Source organism: Propithecus coquereli, unplaced genomic scaffold (genome assembly GCF_000956105.1).
Source record: "Propithecus coquereli isolate 6110/MARCELLA unplaced genomic scaffold, Pcoq_1.0 Scaffold44, whole genome shotgun sequence".
Taxonomy (NCBI): domain Eukaryota; kingdom Metazoa; phylum Chordata; class Mammalia; order Primates; family Indriidae; genus Propithecus; species Propithecus coquereli.
This window is the reverse complement of record NW_012150174.1, coordinates 2,532,402-2,554,622: the sequence shown is the minus strand read 5'-3', so window position 1 is coordinate 2,554,622 and position 22,221 is coordinate 2,532,402. Positions and strand designations below refer to the sequence as shown.

The window sequence follows — 22,221 nt, the reverse complement described above, 5'->3', positions numbered from 1 at the left end:
GAGATGGTGCTGGGAGGCCTGGCGTGGGGGTGCAGGGTCTGGGGCTCACCTGGACGCAGCAGTTGTCAGCATCCCCATCTGCACTGGGGGCCAGCCTCTGCAGCGGGCCCATGAGGCAATCCTCCCGGGCCGGGCGCTTGCGGTTCACAACCTTGAGGGGCTGGGGATGGTGAGGAGGTGAGGACCCACTTGGCTGGGAACTGTGTAGGGAAGGGAGCCCCTCTTCTTGGGAGAAAAGGTGGAGGCGTGACGCAGCAGGGCACGAGCTTCAGGCCTCAGAGGGGAGTGCTGGGAGGGGCAAGGGGAGGCCGGGCACTCACCACCGCCTGGTACTTGCTGGCTTGGCCCTGGGGTGCGGGCTCCCGGGGAACACACTGCTCCTCACGGATCTCTGCACTGGACAGGAACTCGCTCAGCTTTTGCACGCTGCAGAGGAAGCACAGAGACACCCCTCACCCCTGCCAGGGGCAGAGGAGGGGGAAGGAGAGTGTGGACTGAGAGAGAAGCTCTGAGAAGGTTCCCGGTCCTAAGGTGTGGCCCCACGAAGCCCACACTGGAGGGGGACAGCCCAGTGGGTGTCCCCGCGGGGGCAGGTGATTGGTGTTACCAGGGTTTGTTAGGGTTGACCAGTCAGCAGGAGTGGGTTGGGGTATGGATTAGAGGTGGGATTGGTTAGTTTCAGGGTTAGTTTAATGTTAAAGTTGGTTAGTCTGGGTTAGGCTGAAGGATGGTTGGTGTTGGGCTCTATTAATTACTGTTAGAGTTGAGGTTGGTCAGTGTTAAGGTTAGTTAGGATGAAGACTCGTTATTAACAATAGCTAATATTTTGTGAGCACGTACTATATGCCAGACGCTGTGTTAGCTGCTACATAAGCATTATATAAGTGAATCCCCATAACAACCTGCTGGAGGCGTCATTACTCAGGGAGGAGAAGGCTACTCCTCCTCCGAATTTCCTTGTGGACTGGAGGAGGCCCTGGAAGCTTCGCCCTTTCAGTTCATTTTCTCCCACGCCTGGAGGCGTGGATGCTGTCCGGGAAGCTTGAGCATTATTTGGGTCCCTTTCTCCTCTTTTGCTAAGTGTCCAGCAGGCCTGGGGCCGGATCAGCCATTCTGACCCTTAAGGCAAGGACAGTGTGGGGCTGTCACACTATGGGCTCTTCTGCTCTGCGTGTCGCCCCTTCAGAGGGAGGGGCAGACTGCCAGGCGTCCGTCTGCATCCCCTGAAGGGTGGGGCTGGCCCTCATCTCTGGGGGTGAAGCTTCAGGCAGTGTCCTTCTCCCACCTTCAGCCCAGGGCCTGAGCTCCCTCATCAGAAAGGAGGAGGCGTTTGGTTGCTGGAAACAGTGGGATTCGTAGGGTTTGCAAATGTGAACGCCTTGGGATCAGCGCAATGGATTTCTGGCAGGTGCAGCATCCTTGAATCCGTGGCCTCCACACAGAAGCACAGGGCTGGAGCGGGGGTGGCAGGAGGAGGGGTGATCCTTAGATGTCACAGTGCCATGGTCAATAAACTGCATCAACACAGCTGACCCTGGAAATGGGGAGCTAATCCTTTTCCAGCCAGCTACTCCCTGGTCAAATACTCCTTTGACCATAATTTCACTGAGTTATGTGTCCGCTTCCACCTTTGAACCCACGCTAGAGCTTCCTCATGCAAGCTACCCCTCTACAGCTACTTCATTCCCACAGCCACACCTTCCTGCCAGCTGCCCAGGACTGCCAGTGTCCCCTGAGACAGAGCTGTCACCTTCCTCAAGGCTAAAGGCACAGAGAACACGTGTTACTGACTGGTCCCTCTGGCGATGGGTAAGGACATGGCCAGCCCTCCCCAGAGGTGTGACAGGCTCTTGCTTTCAAGGAGCTGTTTCAAGGGCCTGGGGAAATCCTCACACCCAGGTATGGCATTTCTCAGCCAGAGCATCAGCCTTCTACCTTCAGACTTTCATTCCCAAGAGGGCCATGCCTCTGGGAGAGTGGCAGTGTCACTTCTGGGCTCTAGGGCCTGGAACTGGGGGCCTTGCAGAGCCGTGGGCCCACTGGGGCAGGACCTGCAGGCGCTTGAGGGAAGCTGCTTTACTGACAAGGCTGTGAAGGCTCAGGGACTGTGGAAAGAACAGGGATGCTCAGCTGACACCTTCCGATATCCAAGGGGCTGTATGTGGGTGGGGATGGCACTCATTCTGGGTGGCTCTGGAGGGTGGAAATAGGACCAGTGGGTAGAATTTAGGAGAATGCCAAGTTTGGCTCAACATTGACTTTTTTTTTTTAAACAGAGTTGTCTTGGGGGTGACAGTGAGTCCCCTCTCCTTGGAGGTATGCAAGCAAGTCCTTTCTCAGGGATGGCGTGCTGGGAAACCACACGTGGCCAATGTCCCTCTGACCAACGATGACCAGTTTCAGCCAGGTGCAGATCAGTGGGGGGGGTGTGTCCTGAGACCAAACAGCTGTGGTTCCAGCGGTCACTAGAGCAAGCCGTGGGGCCGACACAAGAGCTGCTTGTCCAGTGCCCTCGCCCAGACCCTCCCCTCACCTCACTAGAGCTTTGACTGTAGACCGGAGCACGCTGGACAGCAGGAACAGCGGTGTGACCAGGATGTGGAAGAGGGAGAGGGAGGCAAAGGCCACGGAGGGCGAGAAGTCGGCCTCTTTGAAGAAGCTGGCATGGCCCACGAAGGTCTGTGGACAGAGGCACGAATGAGGCCCGGGTGGCTCAGGGCGTGGGCCCCTCCCACACCGAAACGCTCAGCTCTGGGGAGGAAACAAGAGGGCTGGCAGGGAAGGGCACCTAAGGGGACCTTTCGGCTAGAGACATCCCTGTCATCCTCACACTCAGCTCAAGGAAATGTCCCAGCAAGTGCTAGAGGGCAGGGGCTGCTCCCTCCGGTCCTGCCCCCTCCTTGCCCGGTTAGGCCAGCACTGCCCCCTCCTTGGACAGCAGCTTGGGTGTGCCTTTCCTCAGTCCTCCTCGAATAACGTAAACACAGCCATTCCAAAACCATGGCCTGCCCGGCTGGCCGTGCAGTGGCCTCTGTTACCCACGGTTCCCCAAAGAGCTCCAGGGCAGGAAGCAGCCCAATAAATCACATCGAAAGTGAATTCCCAGTGTGCCTGACAGGCTGTGAACGCGACACAGCTCAGGGACACCGGCCCCCAGGGAAATAAATAGATCTTTTTAAAGAACTGAAGCCATCATGGAAGCCCGGATGGGAGGCCGGGCGAGGGGCTGCAGGCGTGGGCCGGCCTCTCCGCAGGAGCACGCTGCCTGGCCCCGCTGCTGCGCTCACACGTCGCTTTTGTCAACATCGCCTTACCCATCCACCATCGTGATATTTAATTGTGTGGAGCATTGTGTGCGGCAGATTCTTAAATGTAAAAAAGCAGGTTACAAAACTGCATGTGCAGCACAATCCTATTTTTGTAGAAAACGACATATCATATGCTAGGAAAGAAAAACATTAAAAATGCTACCAGTGGGACTGTGGGTGACTTTAATCCTCTTTGTGCTTTCCTTTCTGAGTTTCTCATCATTTCTACAAGAAACACGTTTCACTTTAATAATTTAACAAATTTCATAGCTATTTTTTAAAGTTTAATTTCCCTAAACACTAGCCCGGAGGCAGCCGCCCCTGTCCGTGGGGCGGGGGTGGGACGCGTGTCCTGCTGCTCAGTCTGTCTTCCCAGGTCCCTGCGCAGAAAGGTCAAACCTCGGCGGCCTGTCTCTACAGACGTCCTCCCCCTCCACCCACCCCCCAGGAGCTGGACAAAGGATCCACTTACTATGAGGACAGCTGCAATGGGGATGGCTGTGTTCATGAAAACTGCGGAGGAAGCACAAGGGTGAGTTCAGTGGGAGGAATGAGACGGCTACACATGAGGATGCCCAGGATGGTCCAGAAGCAGCACAGCCTGGGGGGCGGGGGCAGCAGCTGGGGTGGGTAGGGGCAGAACTCCAGCCCAGTGGCACCTTCAGCTCCATACCTGGTATCCCTTAGGACTCTTGTCCCTGGCCCCTGTCTCTAGAATTTAAGCCTTTAAGTCACTCCATGTGGACAGGGTGAAGTTAGCCCTGTGGGAAAGTGGTGGGAAAAGGATTGGGGAGCTGGCTGCCTGTGGCCAGCTGTGAGGTCAGGAGCATGTGTTTCTGGGGGCACCAAGCTGCTACTCCTTTCTCTGCCCTTGGCTCCTCTATCTCCCCGAGCCAGGCTCTCCGTGAAGCGTAGAGGCTTCTTGTCTCCCATGGCTCTTGGAAGGACTTCAAAGCCACTCACACCGAGGTATTAGTAACAAAGGACAGCTTAAAGCAGGATGTCCCTTAGAGTCCATGCCCAGGTGGGGCAACAGGTTTGCTGCAACAAAGGCCCTCTCCTTATTCTGTTAAAAGTGTGGCCCCCAGATCCTTCATGCAGACTCCAGAGAGCAAAGAGAGCTTGACTTGAAGTCAGAGAAGGATGGGGTCCCCGTTACTTAAGCTTGGCATGTCATTTACCTTCCCCGTGCCTCAGTTTTCTCACCTGATGTTTGTAAACTTGTACCTACTTGTCCATATACCCCAGCTCTTTGTAAGGTCAGAGGGGATGATGTAAGTAACAGGCTCTGTGAGTCCTAAGTGCTGCCTGAATGTCAGGCCTCGTGGTCTGCTAGCTTAGCCCTGCTCCACAGGTCACCTCTGCTCTGTCCCCGGGTGTGCAAGCCCTGATCCAAGGCCTGAACATCCAGAGAAAGCAGCCCCTCTGGAGTAAGAGGTAATCATCCCAGCTGCCACCTTCCCATCTCGTCCTCCTTCTTCCAAGGATCCTCTCCAGGCCAGCCCAGAAAAGAGTCTGGTTCTGTAATTAGCCTAATTAAAGCAGAAGGACCAGGAGTCAGGCGCCAGGAGCCAGAGGCCAAGGGCTCAGCCTGTGCACATGGCCCCTGTCTAATGAATAGCAAAGCTTTTTGATACTCTGACATTTGACTCAGGTGGTCAATGTAGATCCAAGAAGCTGACTGCCCACTTACTCCAAGAATCCTGCACCAGCTGGTACATACAAAGTTTATGCTGGAGACATGGCCCCCAACTACATGGAACCCTGATTGGGTGGAAAGACATGGCCTCTGCCCTTAGGGGGCTTCCAGTCTGAGGAAGGAGATAGGAACTATGCTCCTAGGAAGCCCCAGATATGATGGAGAGACAGAGAACACGTCACTAGAAACTTCCGAAGCAGATAGGAAAGACATTGTCCCCATCGTTGGGGAACTCCTAATCTGACAGGAGAGCCATTGGAGAGCTGCCAGGCTTGCGGAGGATACAGGCTGGAGCCCTTTCGGCACTGCTAATTTCCCTGCCCATAAGGCTTTTCATCAATACCAGTATCACACATGTCTGAGCTTTAACTGCGCTTCCTGATGAAGGCTGGATGGTCTCCAGGTGCCCACCACAATGCCACAGCTCTCCTGCATAGTTCCTGGCAGGCAGCTGTATAAGCATTATCGGTTTTCCTGCATAAGGGACCCAGATCTGGGACACAGGACATAGTGTGGCCATCACCGGCCAGGGAGAAGGAGAGGGAGCAGGACACCCATCAGGTCTGAGTGGCCATCACCACCCACATAGTTTTAAACATAAGGTAGCCTTGCCCATCCCCGCTAGGGCCAGTTATTCCAGGGAGATCCCTCAGGGCAGGGGCCTCTCCTCCTCCTTTCCTGCCATCTCCACAGATAACCAGTGAGGAGGGGCTCAAGCTACGGACCCCTCCTCCAGGTCAAGACCCCTCTCTCACATCCCAGCTAAAGAACAGGCTGCGAGTTGGATTGCAAATTGGTACAACTCTCTTGGAAAGCAATCCAGTGCTTTATGGCTAGAGCCACATACAAGTTCAGACCTTCTGATCCTATAATCCGCCTCCTGGGAATTTATCCTGAATAATCATTCAAGAGAGGCACAAAGCCATCGGCAAGAGGGTATTGGCTACAGCACTATCCATCACAGCAAAATAAAACCACAACCACAGCAACAAACCACCCAAAATGGAACAAATGAGAAACATCCAACAGGAGGGGTTGCTGTTGTAAATGGTGGTACATCAGCTCTCCAGGAGATTTTGTAGTCAGAAAACATGTGATAATTGACATTTTAGCATGTTTTCCCTGGTCATTTTTTAAAATTTATATATATTTTTTCTATTTTGTTGTCTTTATTCTAGTAACTGCCTGAACTCCTTTAAGGAATGAGACAAGCTATAAATAAATTACCAAATGAACATTCCAAAGCTGATGCAGCAACATGGGGCATGCTTCTGATATAATTAATTTTGTTCTGCCTGGCTGTTGTACAGAGACGCCAAAGAATGAGAATGTGATTTTCTATTTCCCTCACCCTCCCCTGCCTGTGTGCAGGGAGTTCTGGGTCCCCTTTGGGGTGGGAGGGAGTGGGGGAGTGGAATCACCCGTGGCTTGTGTTTTAAAGGCCTCTCTGAAGATCATCCCACGGGGTCCTGGGGTGGATGTGTCTGGGCCTGCGATGTCAGTGCTGGAGACTGGGAGGTCTGGGGGTGCTACAGGTGCTGGCACCTCTCTGAGCACAGCAGGTGGCCCCGTGCCCCTCTGCCCTAGCTGGGGCTGGGGCAGGAGGGCAGGGAGCTGAGCATCCAGCTTTGCGGGCAGGCGACGGGAAGCCTTGTCCCCACTGTCCTCCACTCTGTAAGATTCTAAGGTGGTCGTGGGTGAGGGGGGAGGTGAGAAACATGGCCAAGAATAGATTCCTCTCCAACATGGGCACATGACTCGCCTTGATTCAGTTTGGATAAAACAAAAACAAAAAAACGAAGAACATGACAATGTTCAAATCTCAAATGTTATGGAGCAAGAAATACATTAATGTTAAGTGGAACAGAAGATTCCAAACCTCCTTGTGTGAGTGTGACGCTGCTATGGAAAAGTTCAGTTGCGTGTAGGCAGGCCTGAAAGGCTGCCATCAAAAGTGAAAGCCCTTCTGTATAGTGTAGAGACTTGGGTAATTTTTTTTTAATCCCCTCCAAAAATTTCCTTTAAGAGTTATTTATTCAACGATTATATTTTGAGAGTTTCCCTGCTCCAGGCATCGTGCTGGGTTCTGGGGGGTGTAGTAGTGAACGATTGTCAGTTTTTCATCTTCTCCTTCTGCCCCAAACAAAACAAAACAACACATCAACAAACCAGAGCAGGGCTCAGATCACCCACACCCCCTGGCTTTGCCCAAGGAACGCTGTCTGGCCGTGTGGGCGCCAGCCAGGCATTACAATACCAGGACCTTTTCATTTCCAAAGCATCGACAAATATTTCAGAAGCCAGGGAGGCACAGCCAGCCTTTTGTGCCTCTGGTTAACTTCAGCTTTGGTGCCCGCAGAGGGCCAGGGGAGGAGTGTGCAGGCTCACAGCCTGGGCCTAACTGCAAGGTGCACCCACAGGAGAGGAAACGTATTACTTCCAGGGGCTATTTCCCAGTTAGCCCAGCAGTCAACAGAGTCAACAGAGGGGGAAGGAAATCAGGTTACCAGTGTGTCTGTTGCTGGCAGCTGAGGAAGTGCTCAGGAGGCCCCACAGCCAGACTAATTTTGGCTTCCTTAACTGATGAGAATAGACTCTGCCTCAGCCGCCCTCCCCACCAAACCAGGGTATGCATAAGCAGCCCACTGCGGCTGCACCAACGAGCGGAAGGAAGGGCAGATGTTGAAGAAGAATTTCAGAGACGCTGGAGAAGGAGGGGGGCCAGGTCCCGAGGTCACCTTGTCTCCCTAGGCTGGCTGCTCTGAGTCAGGGCCTCCGCCGAGGAGGACGAGGAAGACGGAGGGAGCACAAAACTTGCAAAGAGGCCCTGGGGTTTTGTGCCCTGTGCATGGGGCTCGCCAGCACCACCCTGCACCCCAATACCCCACTGATGGCTGAGGTGGGTGTTTTGGTTTGTTTTTTGTTTTTTTGTTTTTTAGGACACAGCATAAGGCCAGTCACACTCATCCAAGGAGGGCCCACCAGACTGTGGTTCCAACTGGACGGGGAAGAGGGAAGAGCTCTGAGCACAGAATAGTGAAAGAGATGCAAACTCATCTTCTTTTACTTAAACTTCTTCCATGGCTCCCCCTGCCTCGGGAGGAAACCCAGGGGCCTGAACACAGCACACAGGGTCCTGCGTGGGCTGGTCTTACTACCCTCCCCTCGTCAAGTTACGTTGAGTCTTGAGCCTTTGTGCCTGGGGCACTGCTCCCCTCGTCTGGCTAACTCGTGGTCATCCCTCGGGAGTTAGCAAGAGCATTCGCCTCTCACAAGACTTCCCTGACACCCACCGCTCCTAAGACTAGGTCGGGTGCAGCTCCTAACTCCATGGACGCCCAGAATACCCCTTTCTGTTGCTGTCACCCATGATGTTGTTGCACGTCTGGCTTCCCAAGTAGACTGTAGGCACCCTGTGGGCTGGGACTGATCTGTGCCCTCCCACCGCATCCCCCATGCCTAGCACAGCACCTGGCACAAAGAACGTGCTCAGCGGATATTTGTTAAAGAAGTGAATGCAAGAAACAAATGACCCAGGGCTGGGTGAGTAACACAAAAGAGAAAGAGGGGTATTTGGAACTGACCGTGTGGCGCTGGCCACATGCACAGCCACCATTCATGGGCTTGGTCAGTCTCCCACGAGACCGGGAGGGCCGGGGCCATGCCTGCCTCCTCTTTAATGTCCAGGCCTTCAGCAGAGCCTGGTGCTGAGAGAGGGCTCTAGAATGGGTGCTGCTCAAAGGACAGAGTAAACTGGCAGCATATCAGGTGTTGGACCAGTAGGATCTGGGACCCCTTTGTCAGCTCTGCTGAGCTTGTGCTCAGATACCGAGGAAGCACCTAGAGTTACGCTGCTCTGCAAGGAAAGAAGGATCGAACTGACTTGTAAAGGGAGTGGCCATGGCATTTGCCTCCAGCCTCCTCCCACTTTGTCCCCTGTTCGCTGACATCCTGCCACCTTGCAAGGTGTACCCCCACAAGGATCTCTGTGAACTCCCGGCCCACATGGGCCTCCTTCTCTGTGCTCTGCCATTTACTGGCTGAGGACATTATCGAGTCATTTTGCTTCACTGAGCCTCAGTCCTCTCTGCTGTAAAATGGAACAATAGAGCAACATGCCCCGCAAGTTGTTATGAGGACTAAGTGCAGTCGGGCTTGCCAGGCAGCCAGCACAGGGCTGGACACAGTTTTGGGCTCGCTGCCACACTGCTCTGTGCACACTAGCCCCGACTTCTCAGCAGAGCACAGACTCCTTGAGAACCAGGAGCACATCTTGCCCCTTGCCTCCTTCCTGATGCTGAGCACAGAGCAGGGCACATGGGTGGGGGCTCACTCAGCACCCATTGAATAACTTACATCTCTATTTGTCTTCAAGAGGAAATATTGATTCTGGATTTTGATGCTGGGGACACTGGACCCATTTCCTTTTCAGTTCCCCACACAGCCCTGCGCCAGCTCAGGGCTGCATACACAGAAGCCCTCAGCGACACTCATGGTGAGGCCATCAGACAGCGTGTCAGAGGTAATCTCATCTGCCCGGCAGTCAGATCGCCTGGCGTGTGATGGCCAGACTGAAGGCCCAGCAGGCATCAGCAGGACTGGCCCCATTAGGAAATGTGACTGTGCAGCGCCCAGACCCCATGACTGGCGCCAGGGGTGAGAACAAGAGATGCCCCATTAGCTCATGTCTAATGACCTGTGTCTTGATCCCTGGTAACAGAAGGCAGGAAGTCCAGGAGGAGGTAAATGGAAACACACTCAGAGCATATGCCTGCAGCCAGGAGATGCCCTCATCCTGCCACCCGTCTCTCTCCCCCTCCCACTGCTGACTAGCACAGCCCAGAAAGGGCAAACACACTAAGCAAACAGCACTTGGCTTTCAAAGGTCTCCCTGAGACTCTTCCCTTTCCCTTCCCCACTCCCCTCTTCCCACCTGGGCTCCTCTGTGTGTCTGTCTAGGTCGCTTGGACAGCCGAGGGTCCCTGGGCAGGCTCCTGCTTGCCTCCAAAGCCCCTTACTTTCCCCGGAGTCATCTCAGCTCTTGACAACATGCCCCTAGGTCCTCCTGGCACCAGGCCCATCACAAAGCAATGGCTTGTTTCCCAAGGGCCCCATGGGACCAGGAATGCCTACTAGATAGGCTAGCCTGGACACTTAGGCTTCTCATGATGTTGTTTACAGAGGGAACATAGCCCAGGTTGCCGTTCGGAATGCTGGAATGAGTATACATCTCCTAGGAGCAGTCAGAGTAGCTGCCACCTGCCGCCAGCTACGTGACACAAGGTTGCCCCCACTTTGCTGCCTGCTGTGCCAGGAATCTTGGGGACCCACTGTCCTTGCTGCTTCTCTTCTGTCTCTCCATCTCAGAACGGTGAGCCTGCCCTACCCACCCTGCCATGTCATTGCTGGGAGAGCACGTCCCCTCGCCATTGGGAGAAGCCCTCCCCTACCCCAGCAGCTGTTCCCACTGCTGGCAACTGTCTGTGACTCTAGGGGTTGCGCACAGTGTGGCACTACTGTTCACATAACCAGCCCCCAGGGGCAGGCAGGCGGAGCTGACAGAGAGAAGGCTAAAGTGGGCCTGGCACTGGGGACACTGGCTTTTCTGAGCTCCTAGATGTTCCTTCCCAATCTCCCCTGTCTATAGAGTGCTCAGCCTGAGTCAGGGATGAGGGCAAAGGAGAGAGACTGGGAACTGGGAGTGTCTTGGGTGAGGAATCCAGCAAGCAATGGCTGCCTGACATGCTCATAGCTCCATTCTAGAAAATCTGATCTTAGCAGACTTCCTACATAAAGATACCACGGCTGGTGCTATATATGGTGGATGGCTTAGCCACTAGACTGCAGCAGGGTCCCGGCCTGAGGCACAGGACACCATGGTCTGGCTGGACATGGGAGGCTGCACACCTGGGGTGATCAGTGCCAGCCCCATGGGAACCCTTGTCCAGGGTGGTGGCCACCTGGCTCCATCAGACCCTCTCTATAGGCAGCATGAATGCCAGGACACTCAGATGACCCGAGCCTCCATGAGGCTTGCTATACGATCCTAACTGGGAGATATTCTCAGCACACCCTCCATTATTGTCCCCCACAGGTGTGTCTCTTACGGGCACACCAAAAGAATGAATTTTAGCTGGCGGGGGAGGGTGGTCAGTAGCTTCTCCTAATTTCCTCCCCTATTTTCCACTCCTGTCAGAGCCACTCTAGGTTGTTTCTCTTCTAAAAGAAAGTAGCCTCACAATGGTGCCCTATGGTGTCCTAAGTCTTCTTCACCCTACATAGGTCCCCAACTCTTTGTGAAAAATAGCACAGGCCAGGAGTTATGAGACTTTGGAGGATCTAATCTGAGCCATGCTATTAATCTCAGGAGTGACCTCAGAAACACACTCCCCTCTGGGTCTCAATTTCCCATCTGTTCTTTCAACTTGCAGAAGACATTTTTCATTTATTCTCCTTGCCTCATTCCGTGTAATTCCCACAGATCTGTCTTCCAATTCACAGATTCTCTCTTCAGCTATGCTAATTCATTTAACCTGTACACTGAGGAGGTTTTGGTTTCTTTTTTGTTTTTTCTCTCTGAGGGCTTCCACTTGGCCCTACTTACCATGATGGCTCTTAAACTGGACAGATCGGGGAACTAGGGTGGGATCTGCCAGCTGCTAAATATCTTTACATCCCAATTATACACTTGGGAAGTATCCATCGTGGGGTGGATCCACGAGACCAACTGTGACATAAACTTGGGCCAGGACTCCAGGGATCACCTGACGGCCATGAGCCCTTACTCTGTCCAGGTGACTATTGTTCTCTGAATTAATTTCAATAACTAAAATGTTAACTTCTAGAAATTCTTTTGGATCTTTTCCTTTAATACTTTCCTGTATTGCCTTGTGGGTTTTACACCTTCTTTTAGCTCTTTAATTATTTAAAATATACTTATTTTATTATCTCTTTTAGATTATTCTGTCATCTCCAGGTATTATGGGACTAATTCTCCTATTTTTCAGCGTCTACTGACTTTCACTCTGGTGATTCATTTTCCTCTTGTGGACTTGCATTTCTTATTAGCTCATTGTTCAACAGTTCAACAGTTTGCCATACGAGTCCCATATTCTTTGTAAAGTGGTTTTAATATGTGTGTCTGCTGGAACCTTAGGAGTTTTACCAGTTTGGGCCTTTTTTTTTTCCTTTTGGCTTGCGGTTCCCACTTGCTTAATATAAATTAGTCCCAACACCTGTGAGTACCTTAAGTTCGGGCTCCTGATCTTTAAGGAGAACTAACCTTTTTCTTTCGTATGCCCCAGGGGGACAGAAGTTTCCTCATAGCTTCCCCAGGGCAGGGGCAGCTCAGTCTGACTTACTGAAAACTCCCCACACTTAGGAGAATTCGAAACCACTGTCATTTATTTGCATGCTGCCACCCGTCAGTAACATACCAGCTCATGAGGAATGAGACCTCATCTCTCTTTCTCACCGCTGTACTGAGGGCTGGCACAGCACCCGGCACATAGCAACCTCTCAATACGTGTTCGCTGGATGAGTGAATGAAGAATACTGGGGGCCGCCTGGGATGGAGAATCCCAAAGCCTCCCTGTGTCTGTCACCCCAACCCCTCACTCAAGCCCTGACGCCTGCTCCTTGCATGTGGGCAGCAGCCCCGGGGCTGGCTGCTTGGGGCAAACTCACTGGAGATGGAGGTGTAGATGGCAAAGGCCCTGAGGCTGGTCATCTCTTTCCTGCGGGTTTCTTCCACCCGCGTGCGGAAGATGTTCTCCCAGGCGTACAGCTTGAGCAGCTTGATGCCGCGCAGCATCTCGTTGGTCTGCTTCAGCCGCTCGTTGGAATACTCCTGCAGGGGTCACTGAGTCAGGCGATTCCTCTGCACCATCCCCGCCACCAAGTCAACATCCTCACCACCCTGCCCAGCTCCTGTCGCCACAGGGAGGCTCCCGCCCTCTCCATTAACCCCCTTTCACAGACAAAGAAGCTGAGGCCTGGACAGGTAAAGTGTCCTACTCAAGGTCAGCGACACTGTGGGTGTGAGGGAAGAGACCCGCTGCCGTGAGGGGCGGGGGCAGGTAGGCACCGGGGAAGGATGGGAATGGGGAGACGTGCACACCTCAGGACACTCACCAGCGTGCTCCGCTGGGCCTGGGAGAGCTTGGTGGCCACGAAGTACTGGACAGGAGCCAGCAGAATGATGACAGCTGCTCCAACTAAGGCACTGACGCCGAGGATGTAGTAGAGGAGAATCACACCCACAATGATCTGAGGAAGGGGTTGTGGGGATGAGTTCCCTTTGACCTGCCGGCTGCCCTGCAGGGGGTGTTGGCAAAATCCCTCCTTCCCCCAGAGTGGGACATGCCTTGGTGCCCAGGTTTCCAAATTGTCTTGCGGAGGGGGTGCAGGGAAGGAGGTGTGACAAAGCAATTTCAGAAGGATGGGTTAACACGATCAGAGAGTTTCTGGGCTGGTAACTAATTGCATTTATCTGCAAGGCTGGCTGAAGCATTAACTCTCTCCAAGTCTACTCTCCGGAGCGAAGTCTCGGAGCTGAGACTGCACAACGAGTGTGACAGCACCTTTTGTTCTGTCTGCTGTCTGTCACGGCTGACATTCCGTTCTCACTGGAAAAGAGCCAGGCATGGACAAAGGGGCACAACCGCTGCATCCAGCCAGAAAAAACCAGCCTGGGTCTGAGGGTTTGCTTTGCATTCTTATGCTCCTGGTGCCTTTAATGTTTTAATGAATCTAGCACGTATTCTCTGAGAATTAATTCTGTTTCTAGCTTTATGTAAATGACTGTCTACTTCTGAATATTTATGAGAAGTGTAAATTGCTCTTGCTAGTCCCCAAAGCACCAAGGTGACAGTTTCTCAGGTTGCCTTCAAAGGCAGGCACCTCTTAATACGGGGTTTATTCTCAAAGAACAGATGCACTGGCTTCCTTAGTTGAAAACAAAGTAGGGGGGAAAGGCCACTTGGCCTGGGCCTGCAGTCCCCAAGCCCTACACCTGATTGGCATCAAGCTCCCTGCACCGCCTCAAGGGCAGAGGCGCAGGTGGGAGGCTCTGAAAGTTCTGCTAATCACAGAGAGCCTCCTGCATTAGCGGGTATCTTGGAGGCTGGGAAGTGGTCCCTCACCACCTGCCTCTCAGAATGTAGCGGATGGGCAGAGGACTGCTCTAGGAGATGAAGACTCCTTCTACCCCTGCCTGCCTGCTGCCACCATGCTCCTGGACAGCTATCCCTGGCCTTAGCTGCGCTGCATATGGAGGCAATCGGGTGTTCTGTAGCCAGCTTGGGTTGTGCCGGACACCAAGAAAGCTTCCAGGACGTCCCAGCATCACTAACAGGGCACCTTGGGGGGCAGCACCGTACCCACACCACTGCCAAGGTCAGTGACTGGGGTTGGAGCAGTGGCTGGGGTTGGAGCTGGGGGTGCAGCTGCTGCCCCACGGCTCCCCCTCGTGCTCCCCCATCTGTGCTCCCCAGACTCCTTGGTCCATCCCTCTCTTCTGCAGGGGTCTGAATGGCCCTCATGGGGGAGAATACCAGAAATAGGGATTCTGGGTGTGCAAAGCAAACGTGAGAAAGAAAAGGGCCATTTTGTCCCTTAGTCGCAGGTTAGGAAAGCAGTCTAGTGCAGTAGGGAGAACACAGTCCCTGGAGTCTGTGGCCCTGAGCTTGAGGGCAGCCCCAGTACTTAGCTGTGGAATCTTAGGCAAGTTACTTAACCTCCCTGAGTCTCAGCTTCCTCATCTCTCAAATAGTGATTATAATGCCCACTTTGCAGGACTGCTGTGGAAATTAAATGAACCTCTGTGATAAGCACCTAGAATAGTGCCTGGCATATAGCTGGAGATCAATACGAGGTGGCTAACCTTCCTTAAAAACAAACAAACAAAAGAGCCTCATGGGAACCTGTTAGGAGGGAACTGCAGAAAGGAGATGCGTGGGTAAGATGCTCCTACTGGAGCATCCTTACTTACACTGTCATTCGCTGTATGGCCCAGGGTTGGGTCTCTGATGCCCATGAGATTAGGAAACACAAAGGTGTCTACTGTGGCCAAGTTCCTTAACTTGGTGCCCTTGATAAACTTCAGGGGGGCCATGAAGCTGCTAAAATTATAGGCAAAATGTGTGAACAAGTGTTTGTTTTTTCTAAGAAAGTTTCATTAGATTTTTCAAAAATAAGTGTACATTAGTGGTCACATAGGGCTGGGGCTGGGGATAAGGACTGTCAATGGGTATGGGCTTCTTTGTGGGGGTGATGAAAATTTCTAAATTTGTGATGATGGTTACACAACTCTGAATATACTAAAACCCACTGAGCTGTACACTTTAAATGGGTGAATTTTATATATATATATATAAAGTGCATGTTACCAAAAAAAGATTACGAACCAGAGAGAGCCCTCAGGGCCTACATAGGAATGGGGCTCCTGCGCTAATTTCAATATTACAAAAAGCCTCACATGCCCTCACAGCAACTCCTGTGGCTAACCAAGCTGCGCACCCAATCCTGAGCAGGTCAAGTTGCTTTGCCACAGGGCTGGGATTGTATCAGTTCCCCGTAGTTGAGCTCTTGAGCACTGGTCAAATCTATAAGTGGCAAAGGTATGGTCTTTGGTGAATTAAAAGCAGAAAACTAAATGCTACTTCATGATAAATAAGCAAGGGAAAGTAATCACTGGAGATAAAAATCCCTCCTCCACCCACCCCAGGTGTTGTGAAGGTTAAATTACACACGTGAGAGAGGCTGGGGCAGGGCCAGGCACACGCAGGGGTTATTACTTCACACTAGTTGGTACTATTAGCAATGACGCGTGTGCAAGAAACACTGTAAGTACTACTAACGATAGTGATGCAGCAGGTCTGGTAGACAAAATTGTACAAAATAGGCTTTTCAAGGGGACACAACAGAAAGAGTCTTACAAACTTTCGAGTGCTGTGTACACGTTAGCATCATCCCAGGCTGTCTCTCTCTGCCCTGGGCCCTCACAGCCTGAAGTTTTAACTAATGAGAGCAGCATGGTCAGAAATATTTGTTTCTCACGGTTTTTAAAAAATATTTTAGAGACAGGATCTCACTGTGTTGCCCAGGTTGGACTTGAACTCCCAGGCTCAAGTGATTCTCCCATCTCAGCCTCCTAAGTAGCTGAGACTACAGGGGTGTGCCACAGCACGCAGCTTAGAAAGGGTCTTGTGGAAAAAAGTCTGGTTGGTGACTTTATTATTAATAGATGAGCACTCCAGGCCTTTCTGTAGCTTTTGCAGTCATTGATTTGTATTGCGGTGGGGCCAGGGAGCAGTCTGGGCGTGGGCAGGTGGTAATGGGGGGTGGCAGGTATGGCTGTTTCTGTAAAAAAGGACATCAGATTCCCTACATCCGCATCTTACCTAGCTGTCTCCTTGTGCGAGCCCCTCCTCCTATGTTCCTTTAATATCTTTTAATTCTAAGACAGGTAAGGAGGACCAATAAAAATCACTTGAGATTAAGGTTTATGAAATCTGCATCCCAAGGATTGGAAAAGTCTCGCTCACACGAAACGTCTGCAAGTTAGAAGGATCTGATACTCGCTAAGTGACCACCCTGCTGGGCACTCTGCTTGGTGCTTTACTTACACTATCTAACTGAAGTGTCACAGCAACTCCAGAGATTAGGCATCATCCTCATTTCATAGAGGAGAAAACCGAGGCTCAGAGAGGTTTAGTGTTTGAATCAGCCTGTCTCACCCAGGTATAGACACTTTCTGCTACACCAGGAAGTCCCTGTGGGACCTGCAGGCTCTCTGGGAATGCATCTGGGATTCTGGCTTCTGGTCTGGGCACCAGTGTGCTAAGAGTCATTCCCAGGCACAGGGTAGGGGTCAGACTCCATGGTGGAAGAGCTCTGGACGGGAGACGGAGTAGACAAGGCCACGGGTCAGGTTGACCATGCTGAGGATTCTCCCACTATTTTTGGGGGAGAATGTGCCTCCTCCTGAGCCAGCTCCAAAGATTGCCTGGCTTCTAAAAATACCATGTTTTTGATGTTCATGCTTATTGGAGAATTTAGAAATGCATAAAGAAAATAAAAATCACTTGTAATCCCACCATGAGGCCTTCCAGTTCTTTTTTCAGTGTGAATCTCTGCAAATCTATACATATGTTTATTTCCATTTAGTAGTAATCACACAGCATATACTAATTTGTAACTTACTCTTTTTGTTTAAAAATACATCATGAACACTTTTTTTTAAAGTTTTTGTTTGTTTGGTTGGGTTTTTTTGAGACAGGGTCTCACTCTGTTGCCTGGACTAAAGTGCAGTGGCATCTTCCTAGCACACTGTAACCTCAAACTCCTGGGCTCAAGCGATCCTCCTGCCTCGGCCTCCCAAAGTGCTGGGATTACTGGCATGAGCCACTGTGCCCAGCCATGAACACTTTTCAATGTTAATTAAATAATTTGCCTCAACACAACTTTTAACGTCTGCAAAAGTGTTCCATGTGTGATTATTCTATAGTTTATAAAGTTGGCTGCATTTTTAGTCTTAATGATACTGCCTTCTCTGGTAATCAAGAAAGATGACTAGACTTCTTGCAGAGTATAGGACAGTATAGAAACCTAGGGGTACACCCCATGGAGACCCCAAGGGGGTGGAAGGTACAGGGAAACATAACGGAAGATGGTGAGTTCCTAGTCCCTGGACATGCACCAGCAGATTCTGGTTTTGTGTCCTGTTGCCACGCCTCCCTGTCCCCCCACTCCCCAGCACACGTCTGGTACCTGTACTGGCATAGCCCAAAGGTTTGGGCACAAGAAGAAAAACCACATGAGTTGGTTGGTGTCGATGGCAACCAGGTTACAGATCTGCCCAGCAGTCATTTCCCCCATGGACAGGTTGGAGGTGGACAGGTGCATAATTTTATTGTAAATCTTGGTCTAGAAATGAGAGCACAGTGTTTCACATTTGTCATCATCATCATCATCCTAATCACCACCCCAGACGCCACATGTCTACAACATGCCAGGGGCTTCTCAGACATCTGCCATGGAGCCCTAGAGTAGTTCTGCAAGGGGGAGCTGTATCACCGTTCCAATTTTACAAACGAGATAACAAAAGCTCAGAGAGGTAAAGGGCTTTGTTACAGATCCAGCAAGTCAGGGAGGCAGCATTCAAACAAGGAATCCATGCCAACACGGCAAGCTACTTCCCCAGCAAGCGAGGCCTCTCCCTTGGGGACAGGACTTAATTAGTTCTTAAATCTTAAAAGCAGATCTTCACGTCCAGCCAGTTATATTCTTGATTTACCAGAGGCCAGGGGAGAGCACATTTCAGAGCCATAAAAATGATGAAGTGGGGGCAGCTGTCTGTTTTAAAGTGGCCGTCTCCAACCTGGGAGGGTTAGGGTTAGGGACGCTCTGGGACCAGGTCCTGTCATAATTGAGCCTTGAAACAAAACAAGGGTTCAGCCTCAGAAGGTCTGATGTGTTACACAACCTCAAGTGCCGGTCAGCCCCAGTGCCATCCCTGGAGTCGTTCCGGTGGCAGACAGGCAGCACTGCCCGAGCTCTAAATCTAAAAGCTTTATGTACAGAGCGATCGTGCCTCCCACAAAGTTTGCAATTTCCAGGCCATGCACACTTGAACTAGGAAAGATACATTCCTGTCTTAAATGTCCTGGGGATGCCTGCTCTCGAATGAAATTCTATTGTGCACTCTGTTGTAAGGTGGATGACCAGCCCTTAATGCATCTTTTGTGTGAACCCAGGCTTTCTTTGTGGGCCAGTGTTTCCTAAAGCATGACCTATTCTACGTCTTTCTGTGAATATATATAAACCATGGCTTAAATTAATGGCAATGATATTTTTTGACAAATCTATGCACCTTCTAGGTTATGTGAAATCAGGCTTCAGAAGATAATCACCTGGTTTCAGTGAAGTAGGGACAGAGTAATCCACAGATAATGCAATATTAAGTAAAGACCAGTACACGTGGAAGTGCACAACTGACTGATAGCTAGTATATTGTTTTAAAATGTATACATATAATTCAGGAATTTTTCTTAATATCTTTTCATGCAAAAAGTGTGGTTATTCTCAAACTCGCAAGGAGACACACTCTCATCTACAACGGTAAATTTGCTGTAAATAATTTTCTGGAAATCTCTGAAAGAAAGAAAGTTTTTTTTCTTTATTTGTTTCCATAAGTAATGCTAGTATTTCCCTTCTATGGCATAGTCATTAATCTCTCATTAATGCAAAAGATTAAAACCGTTTGATAAAAACAATTACATGCTAACAATTAAAAACCCATTTTTTGGCTCTTTTAGTATAATTGGAAAACACTGGGCTGGTATGTGATTTATGACATACAAATAGTAAGTAGATTTAATCACAAACCTGTCCAACCACAGAATTGGCTGTTGTTTGTGGTGGTTCATGTCTGCCTGTCACTGGCGGGGTCTGAGCAGACGCTGGGATTTTTGGAGAGGTTTTCTGAATGGAGCAAGAATTTGGTTCTTCCTAGCTCTGGGGCCCCAGGAGTCTTAGATGGTCTTGGGTTTTCCTGGCCTCTTTCCACCTTTGTCACATGATGACATCCCTGAGGAAGTGCTTTGCTTTCCCAGTGAAAAGCCACTGGGGATGGGCAGTGTTGTCATATACAGCTGCACAGGTTGTGCACTACATAACTTCCGGGGACACCATTGACATGGACTTTCCCAAGATTGCTAGAGTTTGGACCCTGACACTCTCCCCAGACCAAGATATACTCTTCTCCTCCAAGTCCCTTTTTTGTAAAGCCTCTGATCCTGGCTCCCACACGTCCAGCCAATGTCAATGATTCTAAGGAACAGTTTTGAAGAATGAGGTAGCTTTGGGATTTTGCCACAACTTCATGAAAATCACTAGCAGAATCTGCTAGTTATTCCCCAATGTCCATTCTCCCCTTCGTGCAGAGAATTTCTACCATGGCACATATGTCTGTCGAGAATAGAGACCACACTTTCTAGCTTCTCTAAGTATGGCCATCTGGCCAATTTCTCACCAATAGGATAGGAGAGGGTATGTGCAACTTCTGCATTATGATTTGAAAAGAAAGCAGCATTCTTTCCTCTTGTCCTTTCTTTCTTCTTGCTGACTTAAATGTAGACATGATAGTGGCAGTTTCAATAGCCATGAAACCATGTGAGAAGGCTGGCAAGGCAACATTACAGAAGAAGCCAGGTCTCTGATGATTGTGTAGCTGCTGTGTCAGCCCCGACTCTATGTGAAAAATAAAGGAACTTCTATTTAGACTACTCTCATACAGGGTCTCTCTATTCTAATAGCTGAATCAAGATTTTAATTATAACTCTGGGACTTGGACAACTCTCATCATCACCTTCTTCAAAGGGCCCCTGAATACTCCCTAACTTTGCTCATCCTTCCAACAAACTCTAAGAAGGAAGCTACAGAAAGCAGGACCAAGAGCCCAGACCCAGGTGACTTGTCAGATTAGATAAATCTCTCTCATCAGTAACCAAGATTTAAGAGCTCAAATAGATCTTAGAAGCTATCTAGACCTGGTACGTCAAACATGTTCCTGTTTCTGCACCCAAAGAAGACTTCCTGGCAGCAGGACTCTGGAACGGTATCTAGAGAAGGATTCTAAGGCTGCATTTGCACTCAGTTGGAAAGAGTGCTGTGATCAACTGGTGATGTCTGCCACTTTCAAGGCTGGGGAGGCAGTTGGCATCTCAGATCTAGTACGAGGCAGACCCAGAGCTAGAACTACATTTCCCAAGTCCAGCCCAAGACACCTCCCACTATCCCACACTGCCTTGTCAATGGTTATTATTTCAAAACATTGTTAAAGGGAAACAAACAATAAATTCACAGTAGAATATTCCTGAGTGTCTATGAGGATAAACACTACTCATGGACATTATTCTCAATACTGGTTCTTATTGTGAAGTGAAAAAATAATCATCTCAATACCTGTATTGCTCCTCTCAAGTTAATTCCGGTTTCAATGGCGACATAGTAGGACGCTTGCAGAAATGTCCTTTGCAGTAGGAGGGCAAGGAACAGAAGCACGGCTAAGACGTAGGCATTAGCCAGGAATTCTTGGGATGAGACGAAGTAGACCCCGAGAAATTGTGTCTGTCGGAAAGAGAAGTTCAGAGGTGGCCGTCATTACCAACAAAATGACCACCATCAGCACACGTCACTGCGCCATAATGGCCATGATTATGACGGGACCCTCCATGCTTGCAGAGCCTTATGCAATTGTTTATGAGTGAAAAATCAGACCGATAAATCCAACTAAACATTCTTCTAACTACAGGGAAGGTTGCCTACACCCTTCATCTTCCCACTTAAGGGAACAGAATGGGGCCCAGTTCTAATTTAAGGCCCATAAATATGACTCTCAGCATCAAAGTGATCACCAGGCCCAGAGGAGAGCACTCTGAATGGGACAAGGATAAATAGAGCAAATCACGGACCAGCCAAAACCAGAACTGCTAGAACAAGTCTCAGGACGTATGTTGTCGGCTGTAGGAACAGGATCAGCAGGGGCCTGTCCCAGACTCAGCAACAGCCTGCTCTGCAGTGATCTCTAAGCAGAAAAGATGGTGGGAAACGTGGCTCCCGGGGGAGAGATGGGAGCTCATCACTTACAATAGACTAAAAAGATTACAGACCCGAGCCTGCCAGCCTCATGGGCTCCCAGGACCTCCTTTTAGATGTAAAGTTCTCTTGCTGTACTTCCAGCAAGATCTCAGATGATAACCAGTGAAGAAAAACAAACATTTTGATTTTATTGCTAAAGATACCAGGGAACAACAGCATGTCTGTTTCCAAATTCAGCATCAACAGCTCCCAGGAAAACTTTGATCTTGGTAAGTCCATCATGCCCCAGTAGAGCCACATCGACATTTCCAGGAAGAAGAACTGCCGCTTTCTCAGACACTGCCCTGAACCGTGCATGCTATTTGGAAGGGTGTGGGGGCTGCTGCAGGGATGGGAACAAAGTGATGAGAAGGAGCCTGTGGGCATGTCCACTACCAGGGTTAGGCTGACAGGGCCAGGGCTCTCACTGGAGACCGTTGCCTAGGGCCAGAAACTCCTGGATCTTGGATGCAGGGCTTTCTGATGGTAGCAAAGACCTCGCCTCTCTGTTTAACAGAGGCTCTCCAAATCAGTCCTTACTGCTCCCTGGAGCTGTCTCGTCCTGTTCACCAC

General features: G+C 50.5%; 1 protein-coding gene across 1 annotated transcript in view; it reads right to left on the bottom strand.

Annotated features, from left to right (window-relative positions):
• ABCC8 (ATP-binding cassette, sub-family C (CFTR/MRP), member 8) overlaps positions 1 to 22,221 on the bottom strand; it is a 79,031-nt gene that overhangs the window by 38,546 nt on the left and 18,264 nt on the right. The window contains exons 7-14 of the mRNA XM_012654171.1: positions 20,974 to 21,138; positions 17,779 to 17,934; positions 13,141 to 13,275; positions 12,694 to 12,856; positions 3,781 to 3,821; positions 2,534 to 2,679; positions 321 to 426; positions 50 to 160 (exon numbers count right to left, since the gene is read on the bottom strand). Coding sequence (XP_012509625.1) covers positions 50 to 160; positions 321 to 426; positions 2,534 to 2,679; positions 3,781 to 3,821; positions 12,694 to 12,856; positions 13,141 to 13,275; positions 17,779 to 17,934; positions 20,974 to 21,138 — 1,023 coding nt within the window. The remainder of the gene's footprint in view (positions 1 to 49; positions 161 to 320; positions 427 to 2,533; positions 2,680 to 3,780; positions 3,822 to 12,693; positions 12,857 to 13,140; positions 13,276 to 17,778; positions 17,935 to 20,973; positions 21,139 to 22,221) is intronic.